General features: G+C 34.5%; 2 protein-coding genes across 2 annotated transcripts; both read right to left on the bottom strand.

Moving 5' to 3' along the window:
* Positions 1-1204: 1204 nt before the first annotated feature.
* On the bottom strand, positions 1205-9801 carry LOC148194495 (protein AGENET DOMAIN (AGD)-CONTAINING P1-like). Its single transcript, XM_088097559.1, has 4 exons — positions 6172-9801; positions 3209-6057; positions 2620-3087; positions 1205-1447 (listed from the first exon to the last, which is right to left on the bottom strand). Exons 2-4 carry the CDS (start codon positions 3659-3661, stop codon positions 1433-1435), a joined length of 936 nt encoding a protein of 311 aa, XP_087953685.1. The 5' UTR covers positions 3662-6057; positions 6172-9801; the 3' UTR covers positions 1205-1432.
* A 1982-nt stretch (positions 9802-11783) lies between these two features.
* Positions 11784-16205, bottom strand: LOC148194494 (alkaline/neutral invertase A, mitochondrial-like). Its single transcript, XM_088097558.1, has 6 exons — positions 15286-16205; positions 14246-14405; positions 13872-14083; positions 13084-13577; positions 12818-12866; positions 11784-12423 (listed from the first exon to the last, which is right to left on the bottom strand). The coding sequence occupies exons 1-6, from the start codon at positions 15976-15978 to the stop codon at positions 12097-12099; spliced, it is 1935 nt and encodes a 644-aa protein (XP_087953684.1). The 5' UTR covers positions 15979-16205; the 3' UTR covers positions 11784-12096.
* Positions 16206-20769: the final 4564 nt, after the last annotated feature.

The raw sequence follows: 20769 nt of genomic DNA, 5'->3' as shown, positions 1-20769 counted from the left end.
CAGCTCTCATCTTCATGGTTTGGAATGAAAAGATATCTATGAGAAGCAAATCTATAGGCTATTTTTAAGGATTTTCTACAATTTGAAAATTTTATTAACGAGTGATTTGCGCGATTCAGGTTTAAATTGGGTGTGATGAGCAAATGAAGCTTGGATATCATTCTTTGTTTTAATTATTATCAGAATTTTATTTTGATACACCATTATCCTATTAATTAATTAAAAATTATTGTCAATCTAGTTGGATGGTAAGTGGTCCTTTCTATACCTATTTTCGTTAAAAAATTATTAAAAACTATCTTTATTGACTTTTTAAATAGTTTCTTTTCAAAATTAAATAATATTTAATTATATGACCATGTATCAAAGAAAGAGATAAAAAAACCTCTGATAATTTATAATTTTGAGTATAAAAACATTTATGGCGTCATTGTATTCACACTCTCTGGAGAGCGAAGCATGACATGAGAAAATAAATACATTGAAAAGAGAAGCTTAATATGTCCGCCATTCACCCTTATTTTTCTCAAAAATGAAAAACTAGAAAAAGAAACCACTAACAAGATAACAGTATGCCAAGAAATTAAAGATTAAGGATCATCTGCAGTTGAAAAGAAACTGCAGGATCATGAGTCTTAAATCTAAGGGTGAACAATTTTTAACTTACTATTTATTTATAATTTAAACTGTAAACTTTATTTTTAATGATTGGGACTCATGTAGATAATGTTTCAGCAGCAGAGAATCTGAGCTGATCAAGTAATGTACTTTCCTTACTGTTTTGCTTATCTTTATTTTGGGTATAATTAAGTGATCAATTTTTAATATTTAGGAAGAAGTTTAACATCAACGTCATTAAAAGAAGCATTAGGCCCTACCAACCACCACTTATCAAGTTTTAATTGCCAAAATAAACCAACATTAATGCGCCAAAAGAAAAGTCAGTGCTAACGCAACAAACACATGGGACTTGACTATTTTACAGGAGTGAAAAGCTATGGCGCGCTGCTCTTCACATCGTTGATTCGAATTAAATACTCACAATACACGACACATAATACTAATAATTGTAAGAATACTAATAGCATTTTTTTAGTAAAACATTTTTCTCGTTATGGCTTATCTGTTATTCAATGCAATCCATGATATTTGTCATTAGGAAAAATATTGGTGTTGCACGTAGCAAATCAAATGACAAAAGGACTGCACACAAGCAAAAATTGCAATTTCGAGAGAATTATGTACTGGCTATACTTACCAGAAAATGTCAAAGGTCAATGTCTAAAGCAAAGCTACACAATCAGAATCTAAAGTGGTCATTAGCATATCCGGTGAGATGAGTTCGAGTATGGATCCGAACAAACTGGTAAGTTCTGACGAGTGACTGAACCGAATCCGGGTTTTTTCTTCTACCTCTTGTTATCTTCAGCGTTCACAACTTCATCGCCTGAAATTTTTTAACCAAAGGCGTTGAAAGCTAGTAATCATCTAAAGATTATTTTTTGCATGAATTAGTATTATATGATTCAATAACTTGAAATTCAACAGTATATCAATTACTTGGCCAAGATGACTACTATTCATCTTTTATTTTCAGTGGCAACAATTTGTCATTGGTCACTTCATCAATTGGATATAAAAAACCGTCTTCCTCCATGGTGATCTTAAAAAAGAAGTTTATATGGAGCAATCTTGAGTTTGTTGTTCGAGAGGAGTTTGATATAGCATGCAAATTGCATCACGCCTCAAGCGCTTGGTTTGAAAAATTTAGGTGATATAGTATGCAAATTGCATCACACTTTATATGGCCTCAAGCAATCACCATGTGCTTGGTTTGAAAAATTTAGGTCTATTCTTCAAAAGTTTGGGCTAAGAAGTAGTGAAGTAAATCATTTGGAACAGGTTTGGATATTGTTCCTTTAAAGAACAATATAGCAGCTGACCCCAAAACAGTATAGCAGGATAGCATATAGCAGGAATTCTGAAAATTTTTATTAGCTTATTCCAGCATACTATATACATAAGAATTCTCAAAAGTGATCAAGGCTAATCAAAGTGTGTGACATTTGAATTGAATATAGAAAGGCATAGGTGCATTAAACACATAAAAAATAAAAAAACTACGCTACCCTAGTGCCAGAAGACCAAAGAAAAACTTTCAAGTAAATATAACTACAAAATTCAAGTACAAGTTTTCAAATGGGAATCATCCATCATCATCTTCTAATTTCAAGTCTCTATCATTTTGACTATTGCAGTTATAGATTTCAAGTTTAGAAATTGAAATCCCAAATTTTGTCTCACTACACCTCCACGGTGGCACTATTTAATATCTTGATTCCGACCTACTAAACCTAGTCACTCAATTATTTATGTTGGTAATTATCTTAACATGATTAAATGCAAATTTTCCAGATAAAACCATCAAATTAAATGACAATGAACCTTCATATGCTGAATTTTCACATGTGAATCTAACATGAGAATATACATTTTCAATCAAGATAGAGACTGAAATGAATCTCAAACTACTTTTTACTATAAGTTGTCATGTGAAATTCTTAAAAAAGTAATAACATGCATGCATGATCAGAGAGTTTCAGTAAATACTGTGCATACCTTAGAAGGCATAGCCCATTTTCCATGAATCCAGTCCTGATGCAGCCTCAAATGGGAGTGATGAAACTCTAGTTCCTCGTTAGAAGACCTGAAATAAATCACATACTTGGAGTCGGCAAGAACTTTTGAAATCACACCCACCCACCAACCGTCATTGTACAGGGCATCCACTTCGTCAAGAAGATTGAATTGACCGTCAACATTAGTATTGGGCGGAGGAGGCCTTATGTGAAAGATATCAATCTCCTCTCTCAAAAGATTAGAATCATCATCAGCTAACAGAGTCTGGTACTCAACAACGAACTTGTCATTTCCCTTTGCTTCAACAATAGTGGCTTCAAACCAAGCTCCACTGAACCCCTCTTCATCACTGCTAACCTCGACTATAGCCCCTTGGACAAATTCATCTGGCTTTGCAGCTTCATTAGATTCATCTGGCTTTGCAGCTTCATTAGATTCATCGTTTTTCTGTAATTAACAACACTGTCGTCATAACATTAAACTATAACCAAATTAGGCCTACTCCTCTAGTTTAAAATTTTCAGGTTATGACCCGGAATATATAAATAAAATTAAGAGATGAATATACCTGTTGGAGTGGCGGGACCCATTTGTGATCGAACCATTCTCGATGGATTCTGAGTTGTTCTTTGGAAAACACTAATTGCTCCTTGGACGCCCTGAAATACACTGCAAATCTGTCATTCTCTAATTCCTCAGTTATAAATCCCTCCCACCAACCGTCGTTATAGAATGCGTCAACCTCATCCCCAAATTTGAATATTTGGTCTGTCTCTGGTGGGAGGATGGGCCGCAGTTGACGCATATGCAAAATTTCCCTCAAATGCTTTGAGCTTTTATCGTCTGCCATCAGGTTGTGGTACTCTACTAGGAACCTGTCAGAAGCAAGATGGCGGATGATGGTGCCGGAAAACCAGGAGCCACGGAAGCCTTCATCCTCAGAGCTGACTTCCACCACAGTACCTGGTTTGAAGAAGGCGGCGGAACCCGATGCACTTTCGGTTTTAGGCTTCGGCACCATTGTATTCTTGGTTTAGGGTTTGTACCAGTTGCGGAAATTTAAACGGAACGGAATAAGAGAGAATGTGTTTTATATATGCAGTTGGCGGGAATGCGAAGATACTAGTCTCTTCTTGGGAACTCTTCACATTCTAATGCGTATGCAGTCTTAATTATTCTTCTGCAACATATATTTATTTATTGGAATCTTTTTTTTTTACAACTCAGCTAAGAAAATTTTATAATAAGTATAAAAAGGTACAAAATATGTAAAAGAAATAAAGGGTTTCCTATAAATTGTTTGATGAAATCTTGATAATTTAGGTAGAGAAAATCAATCTCTTTCAATTGTCAATTAAAGAAAGAAAAAAAAAATTAACATTAAAAGAAAAGAATAATAAATTGAGGCCATAAAAATAATCTCATAATTTGGGAAACATAAATATTAAGCAGACATTGGGAAGAAACAATTTAGCACAATGGTAATGCAAGTTCAGTATGGATTATTTATGGCTTGCTTTGGAGTTAGTAAAAATTGGAATTGATACTTAAGGCTTAAATGACTTTTTGTAGTCTCATCACACACATTCTTATTTGTATTCATTTTACAATGAGATGATCCTTGTATTTGTAAATGTTTGATTATGTGGAAATATTTATAAGTATATAGAAATATTTTTTGTAAAAATAAATTTAGGAAAAAATATATAATATAATGTGCAAGATCGTTCAACCAAATTACTAAGATTTTGTTAAAATAAACTTGTTAAAAGTTGTAGTTTTGTTAATAAGAGCATATTGTAGGATAACATTTGACTAAACAACTTATTTTTTAATAATTAAAACAAATAAAATGAAAAAAAAATATACATTAAAACAACTTTATTATAAACTACGTTGTTATTTTTTTGAGTTTTTTTTTCTATGTAATTTCTTTTGTAAGTTTTAGGCTTTTGAAATAAATAAAAAACACTTATTTTAAAATTAGTAATCATTTATATATATAATTTTGTTTGTATATAATATAACCTAATACATTATTTATTTAAAATTTAAACAAGATATAGAATTATTTGATTAATTTTGAGTTCCAACATTTTACCAAAAACATATTTAATACTCTCTATCTTTCTTCTGACAGCAGTTTGAACGTTTTTTTAACTAAAAAATTAACTTTTATATTTTCAATAAAATATTAAATGACTTATAATATCTGCTTCACTGGTCCTGTTTCAAGATGTGTTTATGTACTATTATATTTTTATCTTTCTTAACAAAAAATAATGAATAGAAAAGAAAATTATTGTAAAACCAACTATTAAAATGTACACAGGCCTGATCAACAAAGATAAATAAATTATATGATTGTAATGCTTTGTAACAAAATTTAATATAACAATAACAGCAAAACAGATTATTATTTATAGTTGTTTAAATAGGTTTACTTGTTAGGGTTAAAATGTTTTTTTAATCATATAAAGTTTCAGTGTTTTTACCACTTTTATAAAAAGTTTTGGAACAATCCAACAACAAAACTGCAGACCTCTTCTCAGATCAATCCAACTCCTTCTCAAGTCACTTTTATTTCTAATACTTCACTTTAATTTTTCAAACTAGAAAAATCAGTCTAATTGGCTTCAGCAGCATAAATATTTGATATCAAGGCATAAGTTCCTATTGGCTTCATATCCGAATCCCTTATAACATGCTAATTTGGCCACACTGGGTTGATCATGCAATTTATAAGCCTCTCATATAGACCCATCTGACTGAAATTGTATATTCTCAATTAGTTAACAAGTTTGCTTCACTTTTTCAGAGCTATAAGATAAAATGTCTCAGTCCTTCACCCACTAGTCCTGGCCACAAGCAATTGTGATAAACAATATCCTATCTAGTTTAGTACCTGATCCTACAATTTCATTGAAAAGTTCAGCAGCTTTTCTACCATATCCATGATCCCAGAGGTCATTCACCATTGAAGTCCAAAAGACCAGATTTGTGAATAACATTTGTTAAATATTTCTTGTGAATAAGCTGTATTTCCACACTTGGCATACATATAAATTAGGGCATTGGATATTTCCAAGTTGTTATCAAGGCCTGTATGAACTATTACACTGTGAAGCTGTTGGCCACAAGATAGAACTGCTAAGTTAGTAAATGCATCTATAGGAGAAGCAATCTTGATTAAAACTTTCTAAATCCAGCTATCAAAGTATTCAATGTGACGATGATGTCTTTCCGAGTCATTTCAGATAATAATTGTTTTGACTCTGAAAACATAATGACACTATGTGTAGCATGGAATGCATAATAGGAAGGTTGGACTCAACTCCATACTTACCCTAAAAACCGAAACAAATAAAGACAGAAGTGCGGGATTGAGAAGCTAAAGGGACTTGGTGGTCCTTCCTCCTGTTTGTCAACAAGAAATTGTGCTGTGCTATTTAGAACACTAATAAATAAAACAATTAAGTAAAAATAGATATGGCTTTGAAGCAAGACAAGAGGGATTAAGAAAAAACATACCAGAAACATTTGACAGAAAATTCTAAGACCATGGCATATGTCTGCTCTGAGTGTATCCAGTGGTCAAAGTAGTCCGACAGTCATAAGTTTGGTTGTGATATCCTCAAAAACCATTTTTGTGTAGTCCATGGCATTGCAGCAAGTGGCATACATGTCTATGAGTGCATTGTCAACATATATGGATCATCCTAGGACACCAATCTTGATGGCCAAAGCATGAGCTAATTGGCCACACAAAGAGCTTTCAAACCCTGCATTCAAAATAGCAGATATGGTGAATTCAATGGGCTATGCCCCATCTCTAAGCATTTGAAGAAAGACACTCCATCCATGCTTATAGCGGTTGCACAAATTGTTTCCATTGATGATGGCATTTAGGTGATCACATTTCTATGGGGCATTTCTTCAAACAAAACACATGCCTCTTTGATTGAGCTCTTATCAAGAAGAATATTAAAATATCATTGGCTAAATGGTCAAATCCTTAGGGGGAAACAGTTCATTCAATTGGATGCTGTGAAGATAGCTTTTTACCACCAAGGTTGAATTGAAAACCAAAAGAGGACAGTAACTTCTCAGTAAACACCATCTTCCAAAAATGCCCATGCAACCAACTCTCTTATTTGTGTGTCAGGATGATGCCATGATACAGGTTTGGGGATGGATACAGATGTTGAAATTTCACAAACACATGTTCTGAATAAGCTCATATAATTGAGAACTGTTCTGGCAACTAGCATAATTGGCCTTTTATGAACATGGCCTGAAGTCCGGAACATAAATATAAATATGTTAGGAGATTTGTATAGCCATTAGTCAGTTAGGACTAGGCTTCAATAAGTCAATAGTGAAGGATTAACTCCGAGGAGTTAGTTGGTCAGTTTTGCTATATAAGGCAACTCTTACCTTATGTGAAGACATGTAATTGACTTTTCTCATATTCTTGTATTCTTCTTCTCAATTCAATATAGCTTTTGAAACTGTTTCTTTACGTGGTTCCCTATTGTTCCTCAAGTTCTTTGGACCTTGCATTCCTAGAACTAGAAAACTAGAAAATAATTTCTTAACAGTTAGTATAAGCCTTAACAGTCCATTCACAGTATCAGCTATGACAGAGGGTACCCATAATGCAGCGGCAATTAGAGATTTGGAAGAACACGTGTGTACAAGATTAGAAACGCGTTTACTGGAACTTGTGGGTTCAATGAAAAAAACCGTGGGTGATTCTTTTAAAGATCAAATTCAAGAATTGGTCAAGCAAAATTTTGATGATGTTTTTGGCAATTCTACTGGAGTGAATTCTAGAGGTGAGAACCATCGTTCTTCTTCATATTGTTGTGGAACAAGATTGGCAAGAATCAATTTCCCTCGTTTTTCTGGATAAGCTATCCATCAAGGATATTTCAATGCGAAAACTACTTCTTAAATGATAATACGCCTGACAATGTTCGAGTCAAACTTGCAATTGTCATATGGGGGACACGCTTTGTAATGGCATACGGCTATGGTCAGGTCAGCACATTATTCTCCAATGATTTCTTGAACCTAATATACAAGATTACTCATTGAGCAGTTTGGACAAATTTGTGATGAACCTATAGCTGAGTTGATGAGGTTGTTTGTGGCAGAAGAAATTTGTGTCTGAGTACAAGAGGACCTTGATTCAATCTCGATGAGACGGAATCTTAGTGAGGACTATATGTTGAGTTGCATTTTAGGGGGTTTAAAGAAAGAAATCCACAAGTTGGTTAGTATATTTCAGCCTACAGCAGTGAGACGAGCCTTTACCTTGGCAAGAATGTATGAAGCAGCCAATTCCCTTCTATTCAATCTGTTGTGCTACCTACGCCTCAGAAACGAATCTTAGATCTAAACTTGTCGCCTCGATTAATCCTACTAAGACTGCTCCTAACTTTGGTTATCGGTCTAATATGGAAACTAGTCCTAAGGTCAGAAATAACAGGATTTTAACCCCTATTTATACAAGTGAAAGAAGAGCAAAAAAACTATGTTATTTATGTGATGTGCTATATTCGCAAGAGCATAGTTTAACACAAAAAGATTTAGGTGCATGTTTTGGAGGCTCAGGGAAAGGAGGACTTACGTGAATCTGTAGACCCTGTTGGTAGTTCATTTAATGACTCTGATAAGAACTCTCCTCAAATATCAATGAATGCGTTGACTGGTGTGGTAAATTTCAGAATCATGTGAATCACATGATACAAGCAAAAGAATCCTCTAAACATCTTGATTGATAGTGGATCCACACACAATTTTCTGGATGTTGACATGGCTCAGAAATTGGGGTGACAAATCGAGGAACCTCAGACATGTTTGTAACCCCACTTGGCTGTTGTGATTTGTTGTTAAGGATAGAGTGGCTAATTACATTGGATGACATAATTCGAAATTTTGACAAGTTACCATGGAATCCATAATCAAATAATAGTGGCAAGTCTACCAAGGCTCAACAGTTCAATAAAGCCTTAGCGGCAGGGGAGCACATTTCAGTTCTACAACTCTATTCATTCAAAATAGTACTAGTCATTTTACTAGTTAAGTGATTTTGGTGGGTAAAAAAGAAGGATCATCGATTACAAGGAACTTAATAAGAACACTTTGAAGAATGAGTTTCCCTTAGTAGATGATTTATTAGATGAGCTTCCTGGATCTTCAATCTTATCCAAGATTGACCTTCAGTCTGGCTATAACCAAGTGAAGATGGATCCCTTGGATGTGTACAAGATAGCTTTTAGGACTCATAGGGAATACTATGAGCATGTAGTGATGCCATTTGGTCTCACTTATGCTCCAGCAACCTTTCAGTGGTTAATGAATACAGTATTTCAGTAATTCTTGAGACGACACTTATTGTTCTTTTTATCATATTTTGGTATATAGGAAGACCTTGGAAGAACACTTTGGTCTGTTGAAACTCACTCTTAGGAACAATTAATTGTTCGCTAAGAGGAGTAAATGCTATTTTGTTGTTTGTAAAGTAGAACACCTTGGCATTTCATTTATGGTTCAGGCGTATCTACAGATCCAAATAAAACTGAAGCTATGCTCAACTGCCCTCTTACACAGACTATCAAACAATTGAGAGGGTTTCTTGGTGTCGTGGGATATTATAGAAGGTTTGTGAAAGGGTATTGAATAGTAGTAAAACCCTTAACTAATATGTTAAAAAAAATGGATTTAGTGGGACCCTAGATGCTAAACTGGCATTTCAGAAACTGAAAGAATTGCTCAATTGTACTCCAGTTTTAGCTCTTTCTAATTTTTCTAAAGTTTTTGTGGTGGAAGTGGATGCCCCGGGTGGTGGAATAGGAGCAGTTATTATGCAAGATCAACACCTTATGCTTATATCAATAGAGTCCTCTAATCTGCAGCAACAATCTTTGGCCACACATGAGGAAGAGTTATTAGCTGTTGTCTTTGCGACTCAGAGATGGAGACACTACCTTTTGAACAGGCACTTTAATGTCAGAACAGATCATTACAACCTTAAGTGTATACTGGAGCAGAGGTTGTCAATAGATTTTCAGCGAAAATGGCTAGTTAAACTTATGGAGTTTGACTTTTCAATAGATTATAAAAGGGGCTAGAAAATGTAGTTGTTGATGCTCTTTCAAGAAGAGTTATGATTGAATACAATAGTCTTCCTATGCATCAGTTACAAGCTGATTGGATAAATAAAATTCATTTGTCATGGGTGAATGATGCTAACCTACAGAAGCTAATCAAAGAAATTCAAGAGGGATCAGTTTCTCAAAATCATTATAGATGGCAGCATGGAGAATTGAAAAGGAAGGGCAAGTTAGTTATTGGCAATGATCTAGCATTAGGGAATGATATTTAAAGTGGTTGCACACTTTTGCTGGGGAAGGACATTCAGGGATCAATGCTACTATGAAACCGGTTTAAGATGTGGTATATTGGAAAGGGGTAATCAATGATGTCAAGAAGTTCATCCAACGATGTACAATTTGCCAACAATGAAAAATATGACTCTTCAGCGGCTCCTGGTTTACATCAACCTCTTCCAGTTCCTGAACAAATTTGGAAGCATGTCACTATAGATTTCATTGAGGGCTTGCCAAGTTCATTCAGTAAGAACGTGATATTTGTAGTGGTTGACAGATTGAGCAAAGCTGCATATTTTATGGATTTGTCCCATCTTTATACAGACAGTGATGTGGCCAATCTTATATGGATAATGTGTTTAAATTGCATGGATTCCCAAGCACCAGCCCCAGTGACAGAGATCCCATTTTTATCAGTTAGTTGTGTTAAAATTTCATGACTTTGCACGGGATTTAGGTTCAGCTGTCATCAAGTTACCATCGGCAGACAGATGGTCAAACTGAAGTTATCATTTAATAGATGCTTGGAAACTTATCTGAGATGTCTGTGTAATGATGGTTCTCACAAGGGGTCAAAGTGGCCGCCATTGGCTGAATGCTGGTACAACACTTCCTACCACACTGCTACTAAAGCTACTCCTTTCGAAATAATGTATGGACAGCCAAACCCAATCAATCTCCCTTACCTCCCCAGAGAATCAAAAGTAGAATTGGTGAACAAAAGTTTAATCAAGAGAAGAAATTATGAAATTAATCAAGTTCCACTTGAGAAGAGCCAAAGAAAGGATGAAACAGGTTGCTGATAAACATAGAAGTGATAGCAATTTAAGATTAGAGATTTTGTCTATGTGAAGCTACATCCTTATAGACAGGTATCAATGGCATTCAGGCACAATTCTAAACTGAGTCCTAAATATTTTAGCCTCTTACTGCATTGGTAGTGTAGCCTACATACAGGCTTGTCTCTCAACTCAAGAAACATGGGGGCAACTTGGCTACTGCCACTTATCTTCTTTACCAGCAAGAAGATATTTTTGCGGAAAAGGAGCCTGAACGTATCGTATGATAGCTAGAAGAAGAGGCATGCCTGTTACTAAAGGCCTTGTGAAATGGAAACACCAGCTTCTAGAAGATGCAACTTGGAAATACTACTACGGTTTGAAAAAGAAATTCCTAATCTTCCATCCTTGAGGTCAAGGATTCTTTCAAGGGAAGGGCCATGTTAGGAAACTTGTATAGCCATTAGTCGGTTAGGACTAGGCTGCAGTAAGTCAATAGTAAGGGGTTAACTCTGGTAGGAGTTAGTTGATCAGTTTTGCTATATAAGCAACTCCGACCTTATGTGAAGACATTCAATTGACGTTTCTCATATTCTTGTATTCTTCTTCTCAATTCAATGTGGCTTTCAAAACTGTTTCTGTTCGTGGTTCCCTATTGTTCCTCAAGTTCTTCGGATCTTGCACTACTACAGATTTTTTTTTCTTAACAAAAAAATAACTATTGAAATTATCACTTGATAAGTTTCTGGACTCAGTATTTCTTTCACAATATCTATAATGTTCTAGTCAAGGGTTATAATTATAATTTACCTTGTAATGCGTCCTTTTAAACTAAACGGTGAATCATTAATCTTGGTAGTGTTACAGCCACTGTTCTCTGCAAACATCCTATACGGCAACCTTGACTATATGATTAGTAATGTCCTTCAATCTTAAGACCAGTGATGAGAAAGTGAAGTCAAACACGAACCAGAACAAGGTAAAACAATTGTATTGGGAGATAAAGAAACTCTTACAAAATGCTGAAAAGGAGCGACTGTATAGTGTGAAATAATAAATCAATGTGAATATTAGTTCATATACAAGAAGAGGACGTACTTTTAACCTTCTATTTCCTCATTGTTAAAATAAAGTAAGAATTGCCATCCTAGAACAAAGGAACGCCTTCTCAACCATAATTATACCAATGCAGAATATGTTAACCTTCCTATGTAACTTTTACTATAAGCATATACCAATGATCCCCTGAACTCTGAATTTCACACAACACTAGGTTTTCATCATACAAGAATCTGAGACCTGGCAGCACCACGGGAACACCTTTTCCTGCCATTCTTGCTAAGTCCACAAACACATATGTCTAGAAGCTCATAATCCTCCTCCCAGAATAACCTGGATGCCGTCTCAGGATCTTTCAAAAGCATCTTGGATGTAAGGAAACCAGCTATGGTCCATGTTTGATACATCCGGGCTTGTTTTCCGATAAATTTTCCAGTGCGTGTATCATAGTATTCAGGCCAAGAATCAACTGGCAGTCTTTTCTCAGCCAAAGCAACTGCTTTCTGGGCAAGTTCAGTCCTCCCCATTTTGATGCATGCCAGCGTGAACTGAATATGAGATGAGGTGCAAGGGAATATATCAGAAATTAAAGCAACAGTTCATGACTTGACAGTTGACATGCAAGGTCCCAGCAACAAAACTGGAAAATAATTTTGTTTTATTTATAAAATATTTTGCTCTCAATTAAAAAACCGAGGAACTAATCTCTCTGGATATTTTTCTCTTACTTCAGGTTCTGCAGTGTATGGTTTTAATTTCCACTTTACCGCATTATAGTAGAATGAGTTTCTATTGGTAACCTGGTATGTATTCCTGCCATGCTTATTATTATTCCCCATTGAGTTCAAAGGTTTAGGTGGTAAGACACAGGCCAAAGAGAATAGCCAACAACGAGTCTTAGCTTTCCTTAAAATACACCCATTGCCATCAGGAAAAATTTACCTGCCACAGAAGGGTTGGCCAAGATCCACCATTGTGATATGACCAAGGGCTGCAAAAGTTAAGCACGGTGTTTAGGTTAAGATGCACACAGTAGCATCAATTCTGATTACAAAGACTAACAAATAATAAAAATGGAATTCGCAGTTCTGACTACAAAGACTAACAAATAATGAAAATGGAATTCAACAAATGTGCTTCATATTAAAAAAGAATCAAAATTCTCAGGTCTGCAAACAACAAAAAGGAAAATTATGGTATGAACTCACGTATTCTTTGGGTCAGAACCAGTAGTTATGCGCCACTCTTCATTATCCAAGGCAGGATAACATATCTTAAGAGGCATATGGCCCACAAGATCATCCCATTTTGCTTCTATCAGATTTAAAGTAGCCTGGTTCTGTCTTGGGGTGCCCAATGACGATACAATGGACCAAAGATTTCCAAGTGTGAAAAACCTGAAGTCCATGTGAGCTGGCTGCAAATTCCCAATCAGATATCCACCTTCTTCTGGAATCCAATCCATTAACCACGGTGGAATTTGCTCTGGATAGATGTTGAATTTATTGATGGCATCCATGGAGTACTCTTCTGTTTTATACCTGTATATTTCATTTATCTTTTTCATGTCCACCCAATAGTATTCTCTAATGTGGAATGACAAAGCGCTGAGCCGGTTGTTAATAGCTCTAATAAGATTATCAGTTCCCTCAGTTACAACAAGCATCTCACGTGAGCAGCGAAGAGCTGAGTAAAATAATGCCTGAAAAGTAAAACTGCCACAGCTAAATGGAAGGATAATATGTGAAAAAGTAGAAGTACATTGCAGAAACCACGTTGCCTGAATTGAGAGTTTTATCTTTATTTAGCAGACAGATTAATGTGAGCTGAAGCATATGCACTAAAATAACATACTTCAATGGAACGGGAGCATATAATGATAGATGCATAGACTTGGGCAATTTCAAATGTGTAATACAGAGCATTGTACAATTTTAAACAGAACAGGCACAGAACAGCAGAAGAATGAAAAAGCTTATAGCATAGTTAAACTTACTTGGATCTCAAGGGGGTGACCATGAATCCCCATCCTCCTGTCTATCATGCAAGAACCATCAGTGACTAGCAGAGAAGGAAACATATCGAAACCATCTGTTAAACACAAGTTAAGGATCATTTTTAAGCCTGTTTGAACATCAGCCCTTTCTTGCAAGCCGCAATCTCCTGTGAGCTTCCCGTAAGCCCGCAAGAGGATGATCCACCACAATCCTATCGAGAAAACAAAAACAGAATTAATAAATGAAAGTTCTTTTCCATACTACTCAAATAATATTTTCCAGAGTTCTCATTGCGTATGTACAACTCTAGCAATTTTCAACATATTCCTCTATGGGAAGTATTTAAGAAACTGCTAAATAATCAACTGCTCACCTGAATCTACAGGTGCAACGCGACCAATAGCTGATTCCCCGAAATCAGGATCTAAAACTTCTTCATGTTTATCTTCGTCCAGAGCTACAGTTCTAACTTTGAAACTTGCAGGCATCAAGCCCTGCCCTGGACTGTAGCAGTCCACTGTTTTCTCCCAACTCTTTTAACAAAAATGTATAATATTAACAATCATTTCTCAACAAAATTTTTAAACACTAAATGAATCTTGCTACACAAAAATCACTTTCTTTCAGGATCAATCAATTACAGACAAAACACTGAACTGTAAAATATATTCATCCAAAAAGGAGTACTAGCAACATAACACGGACATTACATCACGTATAATAAAACAAAAGTATATATATATATATATATATATATATATATATATATATATTGAAAATCATTATAAGTTATCTATTTAAAATTATCTATAACAAGATTAGCAAAATATAACAATTTAAATATATTCTTACCAAATACAAATTGAATCTAATCCATTTATCTAAAATAAATAAAAAGTAAAAGAGGATTCATTTAGGACATTTTATCATCTTCTTCGTCATCTAATTGAAAAAGAAAGACACTCTACTTGGAATTGACAACTTTAACAATTTTCATATTATATAAAGATATAAGAAGAAAATAAATAAAAACATTCTAAATAATGCATATATATAAATCAAAACATTCTTGATTATGTGATTTCTGGCCTATTTTCATAAACATAATAGAAACTTCATAATATTCTTAGTTATCATGGAATACAGTGTGTATCTGCCCTTACTAAGGTTGTTTTAGTACTATGTCTGCCAGAAACCCAACAAACGTTTGTTTAATTTGACAATCCTTTTCATAGCTAGCAACTCGCTTTTTCTATAACATTTTCTACTATTATCAGAGTTTATTAAAAACTACTAAATCATGAAAATCATTTTGTGTAGTCCACAGTTCTTATTCTTCCTACATAGAAGGTATTCAAGTGATGAAGCACGTGATTGAATCATTAGGTGTCTGACTTCAAAAGGGTAGATTACCTGCAACTGCAAGGTGTGAAGAAGAAAGTTCTTGACAATCTCACTTTCTCCTCTAAGCAAGAAAGCAAGTGCTGATGGGATAAAATCCCTAAGAAAGACCTGATCATAATTCAAGGGTAGCTTGTCACCAGGATCATTTGCCGCCACAGTCCCCACAGGGTTGCCACAATAAGTCACAACGGCTCCCTGCAACAACTTCCATGCCTGTTTTTCCACATCTGACTCCTCCCATTTACTCTTCCCCACACTCACATTCACATCACCTAAATTTCTCTCATCTGTAACATCCTCATGAGAACTTTCCACCACCAAGGGCTTCACGTTATTCATGCCACCCTGTACGTAAATCCTCTCAAAATTCTTGTCATGGCCACGGCTCTCCACAGAGGTTGAGCAATTTCGAACCTTGAAGGTAGATACGTCCCTGTTGGACGTGATTAAAATAAAGGGCATTGTTAAAGGGGCGAAATTCGGAGAGGGCAAGCCAAAAAAATTCTGCGCAATACCCTTTATGCGATGCATTTGCAAAGGCTGGTGATGATTGAAACGGGGTTTCGGGGAATTGCTAGCAATAGGAGGAGCATGACCTGAATTTGCAGGTGTGGACAGAAAAGGCGATGAGTTCCGAGAACTGATGAGAATCCTGCGAATGGATTTCATGGCCCGGTTGCGAATAAGGACAATTGTGTTCATCGTGACAAAGAAATAAGAACGGCAACAGATACAGAAACTAAGGAAATTTGTACGAAAAATATGTTAAAGACGATGTTATTAGCATTCGGGAATGAGAAATTTGGTGTTTGTAAGAATGAATGAGAAAGTTTAGGTTGAGTGGCTATGGCATCATGGCATGTGGGCTTAAGGCGGTGCTGTTGCCGGCGGGGAAGACAATATCCTTCGACACCTTTTCGATTTAAAACGTGAGTGGGTTATCCAAATATTAGTTTTAAAATATTTTAATTGGCTTAACTATTAATTTGATATCTACACCTGTCTGCACTTCAATGTTTTGATCCTTATAACCTCCCGGAAAATTTAAATACATTTTGTTTTTTGTTGTTTATTTTATAACTTTGGTCCTTGTAATAATACTACACTTTTATCCAACATAATAAATTTGACACAGATTTCTCCATGGAAAAATAAGAAAAACAACAATTTTGTCAAACTCATGAAATCTTACTTGTTTCTGGAACATATAATTATTCTCCTAAAATGGAAAAATAAAATAATTATCAATATCACCACTAAAAATAATAGTTTGAGTTTTGTTAGTGAAAAAAAAAACTTACAAAAAAAAACAAGGTTTCCTAAAAAAGTATTAAATTTAATGATCACAAATAAAAACTTTACAATTCTAATTATATTATTTTCTTTTTCACTTGGTTCATAATAACATGACTGTCAATTACCGACTCGACTGGACGTGTCGAACATGATTTATCACTGTATAAATGTCCAAATATTTAATATTTATAAAAATAATATATATGCTTTTAGATTTATATGAAACAAAAAAATCATTTTGGAATCTCTCATCAGAAATTCGTCCAAATGTAAAAAGTAAAAATATTTTTTTTTATAAAACCTAATTTAATTTTACAAGAACCATACAACACCAAATCATATTTTAAACAAATTCCTTTTTAAAATTTAAGTTTAAACCCTCTTTTTGTCCTCATATTGTTAATAAATCTCAAGCGAGTTCTTATAATTTCAAGTGTCTAAATTAGTATTTGAGTCTATTTTGTCATTTCCGTTAAATGTTCTCAGACGGTGTTAACAAATGCTGAACTGTAATTATTTTTTAAGAGTACGTATCATTGTGATTAAATTTAGTGAGTGATGTGTTTTACCATCTCAATTCCACCTAACATTTAGAGAGCCTTTAATCTACCGTCTCTCGCACGACACGCTCCACCAGCTCTTCTCTTCCCTCCCCCTCTGCGTCCTTCCCCGTCGTTGCTCCACTGGCACCAACAACAACAACAACCACCACTCACAAATTCAATTAAACCTAACAGTTTCAAGCTCACAAATGGGAACACAAAATCAAAATCCCAATTCAACTCCAACTTCCAAAAATGCGATAAAAAACCTGCATAGAAAATCCAATGAACCTTCCCAGAAATCCCAATTTCAAGACCGCAATACACTAACAGGAAATCCCAAGAGAACCCAATCAAAAATCAGAGAAAGATGGAGAGGAAAGGAAGCTTGCCCTTGCGCCATTGTCAATAACAGATTGGAACCCTGGTAAGATAAGAAATCAAGAAAATTGAAAAAGAATGGGAAACAATAATAACAGTAAAATGGTGCTCTTCTACTACCCACTTCACTATAGTCACAGCAGTGCTCCCACTGCAGAAGCAATCCACATAGAGTTCATTTTATCCTCTATGGAGGAATCCTTCTCAAATTCTACACTATCAAATTTTACATTCCCTTTGAAGCAAGTTTTACCAGACCCATTTCACTTTGATTTAGAAGAATGCAAAAATGATAGTAGTTTAAGAGGTAGATCATCCCTAACTTTGCGTGCAACAAGATGACCGTGCGGACCATGCCCATCAAAAACACCACAAAAGATCATATCTTCAGACATGAAATTTTGCACAGATACAGATCCAAAATAGGATTCAGTGTCTAAAATTAACAGTCTCTCTTTAAGCAATACCCTTACTTCCCACACAATCATGGCATCCTGATTACTACCCTTGCGGCCCTACTGCGTAAAGATGCACGAACCCTGGCTCTTTCCATTAGAGAAAATTCTACTAGGTAAGGATGGTAAATGGTGAAGAGAAATAACATGATCAGAGAGCATTCATCGCCGGTGGGGCAGATGAATGCGAAGATCTTCCCGGAAGGGTAGATGTTCTGGTGGGGAGAACATTCACTGTTGACGAAGTAGCAGTCTGGCCGGAGTATATCAGCGACGTCGGTGCGGATCCAGAGTCGGATCTAGTATAGCCCAGTTTGAAACCACACCCCTCTTTCCCCCAGTTCATCCATCTCCGCCGTGCAAACCAAAACCTTGAGAAAGGAAAAGGCTCAAAAGGAAAGACGAAGACGGTGAATAATGATGAAGACTCTGAACAAACATATCCCTAATGCAAGTTCAAGAAAAAAAATCCCTAATTTCCTGCCACATCAAAAACTGTTTTTTTATATATAAATATCCACGTAATTTAATCCTTATAACTTAGCTAATAATATGTGCACCACGTCATCAAAGTTAGACGGCGTTACTGATAAATTAACAGAGAAAACTTAATTGACTCATTTTATAGACCCGATTGAAACCGAAAAAAAAACGAAAACTGACACACAAATACGAGAGTTTAAACCTAAAATTTACCATCACAATTCTAAGTTATGATAAGTATTAGAGTGATGCTCCCATTAAAATCGAACCATTTGATGTTTCCTATATTAATTTATTGCTTTCCTTTTGTATGCAGATTTTATTGTGATTGGAAAAATATTAAAGCATTTACTGGATCAAATACAGTAATAAGGTAATATATGGTTTTGGCACCAGTTTAGTTTTATAGTTGAAAAAACCTTTTTATTTGTAGTGTTTGGACTATATAATCATGTGTCTAAAATTTATCTCTTCACGTACACCTGTACTCAATTTTAATAATTTTGTTCACTAATATAAAAAAACCTGAATGAATTTTTAAACAGAGTAAATTGGTTTTCTATTTTTTAATGGACATAAATTCATTTGATTTAAATATCCTACTTTATTCAATTATAGTAGTACACTGCATGCAGTATGAAGTATGATTATTTATATGTGCCTCTGTATATGTTTTTATTTTTTTCAAAATGTTTATTCATTACATATAATTTTATTTTTCGGTCTTTTGTTCCCAAGGCATACTCCATAGAAGTATGTGAAAATAAAATGATGGAACGGTTTGCTGAAAGTACTGGAGGTTTGAAGTTGGTCTTAAAATTTAAATAAATTAAAATAAGATTCTGAAAATAACTTTCAGTTCATTTTAGATAAAATCTTACATATTCATTAAAATACAATTTAATTTTGCTATTCTTAATTTTCAATTAAAATATAATTTAGTCATATATAAAGAATAAATTAGATTTAAATGATAATACATAAGAATCCATTTGTATATTATTGTTATTTATTTATTGATAAGTTTCAAATAACAGAAAACATGGTCAGAGACAGACTCAAAAAACTACATAAGTTTATAAACATTGAAATTAAATAATTTATATGTATATTTTTTATTTCAGGCACTGAATGTTAGAAATAGCGTTCATCACCACTGAATGTAAGAAGATCAAACTGGTGTAAGAAGATTAAGCGAGGGAGACAAAACTAGGTAGAAACATAGTTATAGAAATTTAGAAAAATTTATATTTTGTGACGACAATATATAGAGTGATATTTGAATGTCATTTGTGCAAAATATAATTGTCATAAACACCATTTTATATCACATATCATCTTATTTAATATGAATTTTTTGTAGTGTCATCATGATCCAAAATTTGAATATGCGGAAGTAACTTGTTACTTTAACTTTTAACTTTTAATATGAAATTGGAATTAAATACAAAATCATTGCATATTGAAACATGCATTTAATAATTTGAATTTTACCTTTGTTTCAGTTATCGTTTATAAGAGAAGAAGAGTTAACTTTGATCTATTAAAGAAAGCAAATTTTGATAATCTCTGGATTTTGTTATAACAAAATGATTAGTATATCTTTTGTTATAAAGGGAGTACAAAAGATTAAAGACAAATCCGCTAGAGGTTACTTCAAGATCAGCAGAATCTGAACTTGGACAGGATATTTCCCAAATTTATAGTGAATCAACCTTATATGAGTAAGCACCAGAACTTTATTTCTACTTGATGTTAAAAATTTCACATCGATTAGAGATGAGACCAATTCATAATTTATAAGTGGGTGTAAATTTCACCCTACAAACCGATTTTTTGGGGTTGAGTTAGGCTTAATCTCCATTTCTAACATGGTATCAGAGTCATGGTTAGAGCCTATCCTAGCGATAATTTATTGTTTGTTATGCTCGATGTAAGTGGGTGCAAATCTATCTGACCACTCATTAAAAATGTCTAGTTCCATGCTCGAGATGTATATATTTCGGCATGAAGGGGGTCTGTTGGAAGCTCCGTCTCGACTAGAGGTCAATTCATACTTTATAAGTGGGTGCAAACCTCACCCTACAAGTGTACTTCTAACAGTTATCTTTGACTACTATTAAAATTGATCTCTATGATCTTCTCCAACAACTCAATTATCTGATACTAAGGTTGCTTGACTCCATGTTTAGTAACTTATATTAAATAAACATTTAATAAGCCTTTTATGTTCTCAGCATATGCTAAGAATTAAAGAATTTCACTGGCTGCTATGGTGATTATGTTCCTCTAGATATGGTAATGAATAAACATTCTAATGAAATTACTGCAGCATA

This window comes from Vigna umbellata, chromosome 8 (assembly GCF_029865625.1).
Source record: "Vigna umbellata cultivar VRB3 chromosome 8, Vumbellata_1.0, whole genome shotgun sequence".
NCBI classification, from domain to species: Eukaryota; Viridiplantae; Streptophyta; class Magnoliopsida; order Fabales; family Fabaceae; genus Vigna; species Vigna umbellata.
Note: the sequence above shows the minus strand (reverse complement) of the source record. Positions and strands in the feature narration are given on the sequence as shown.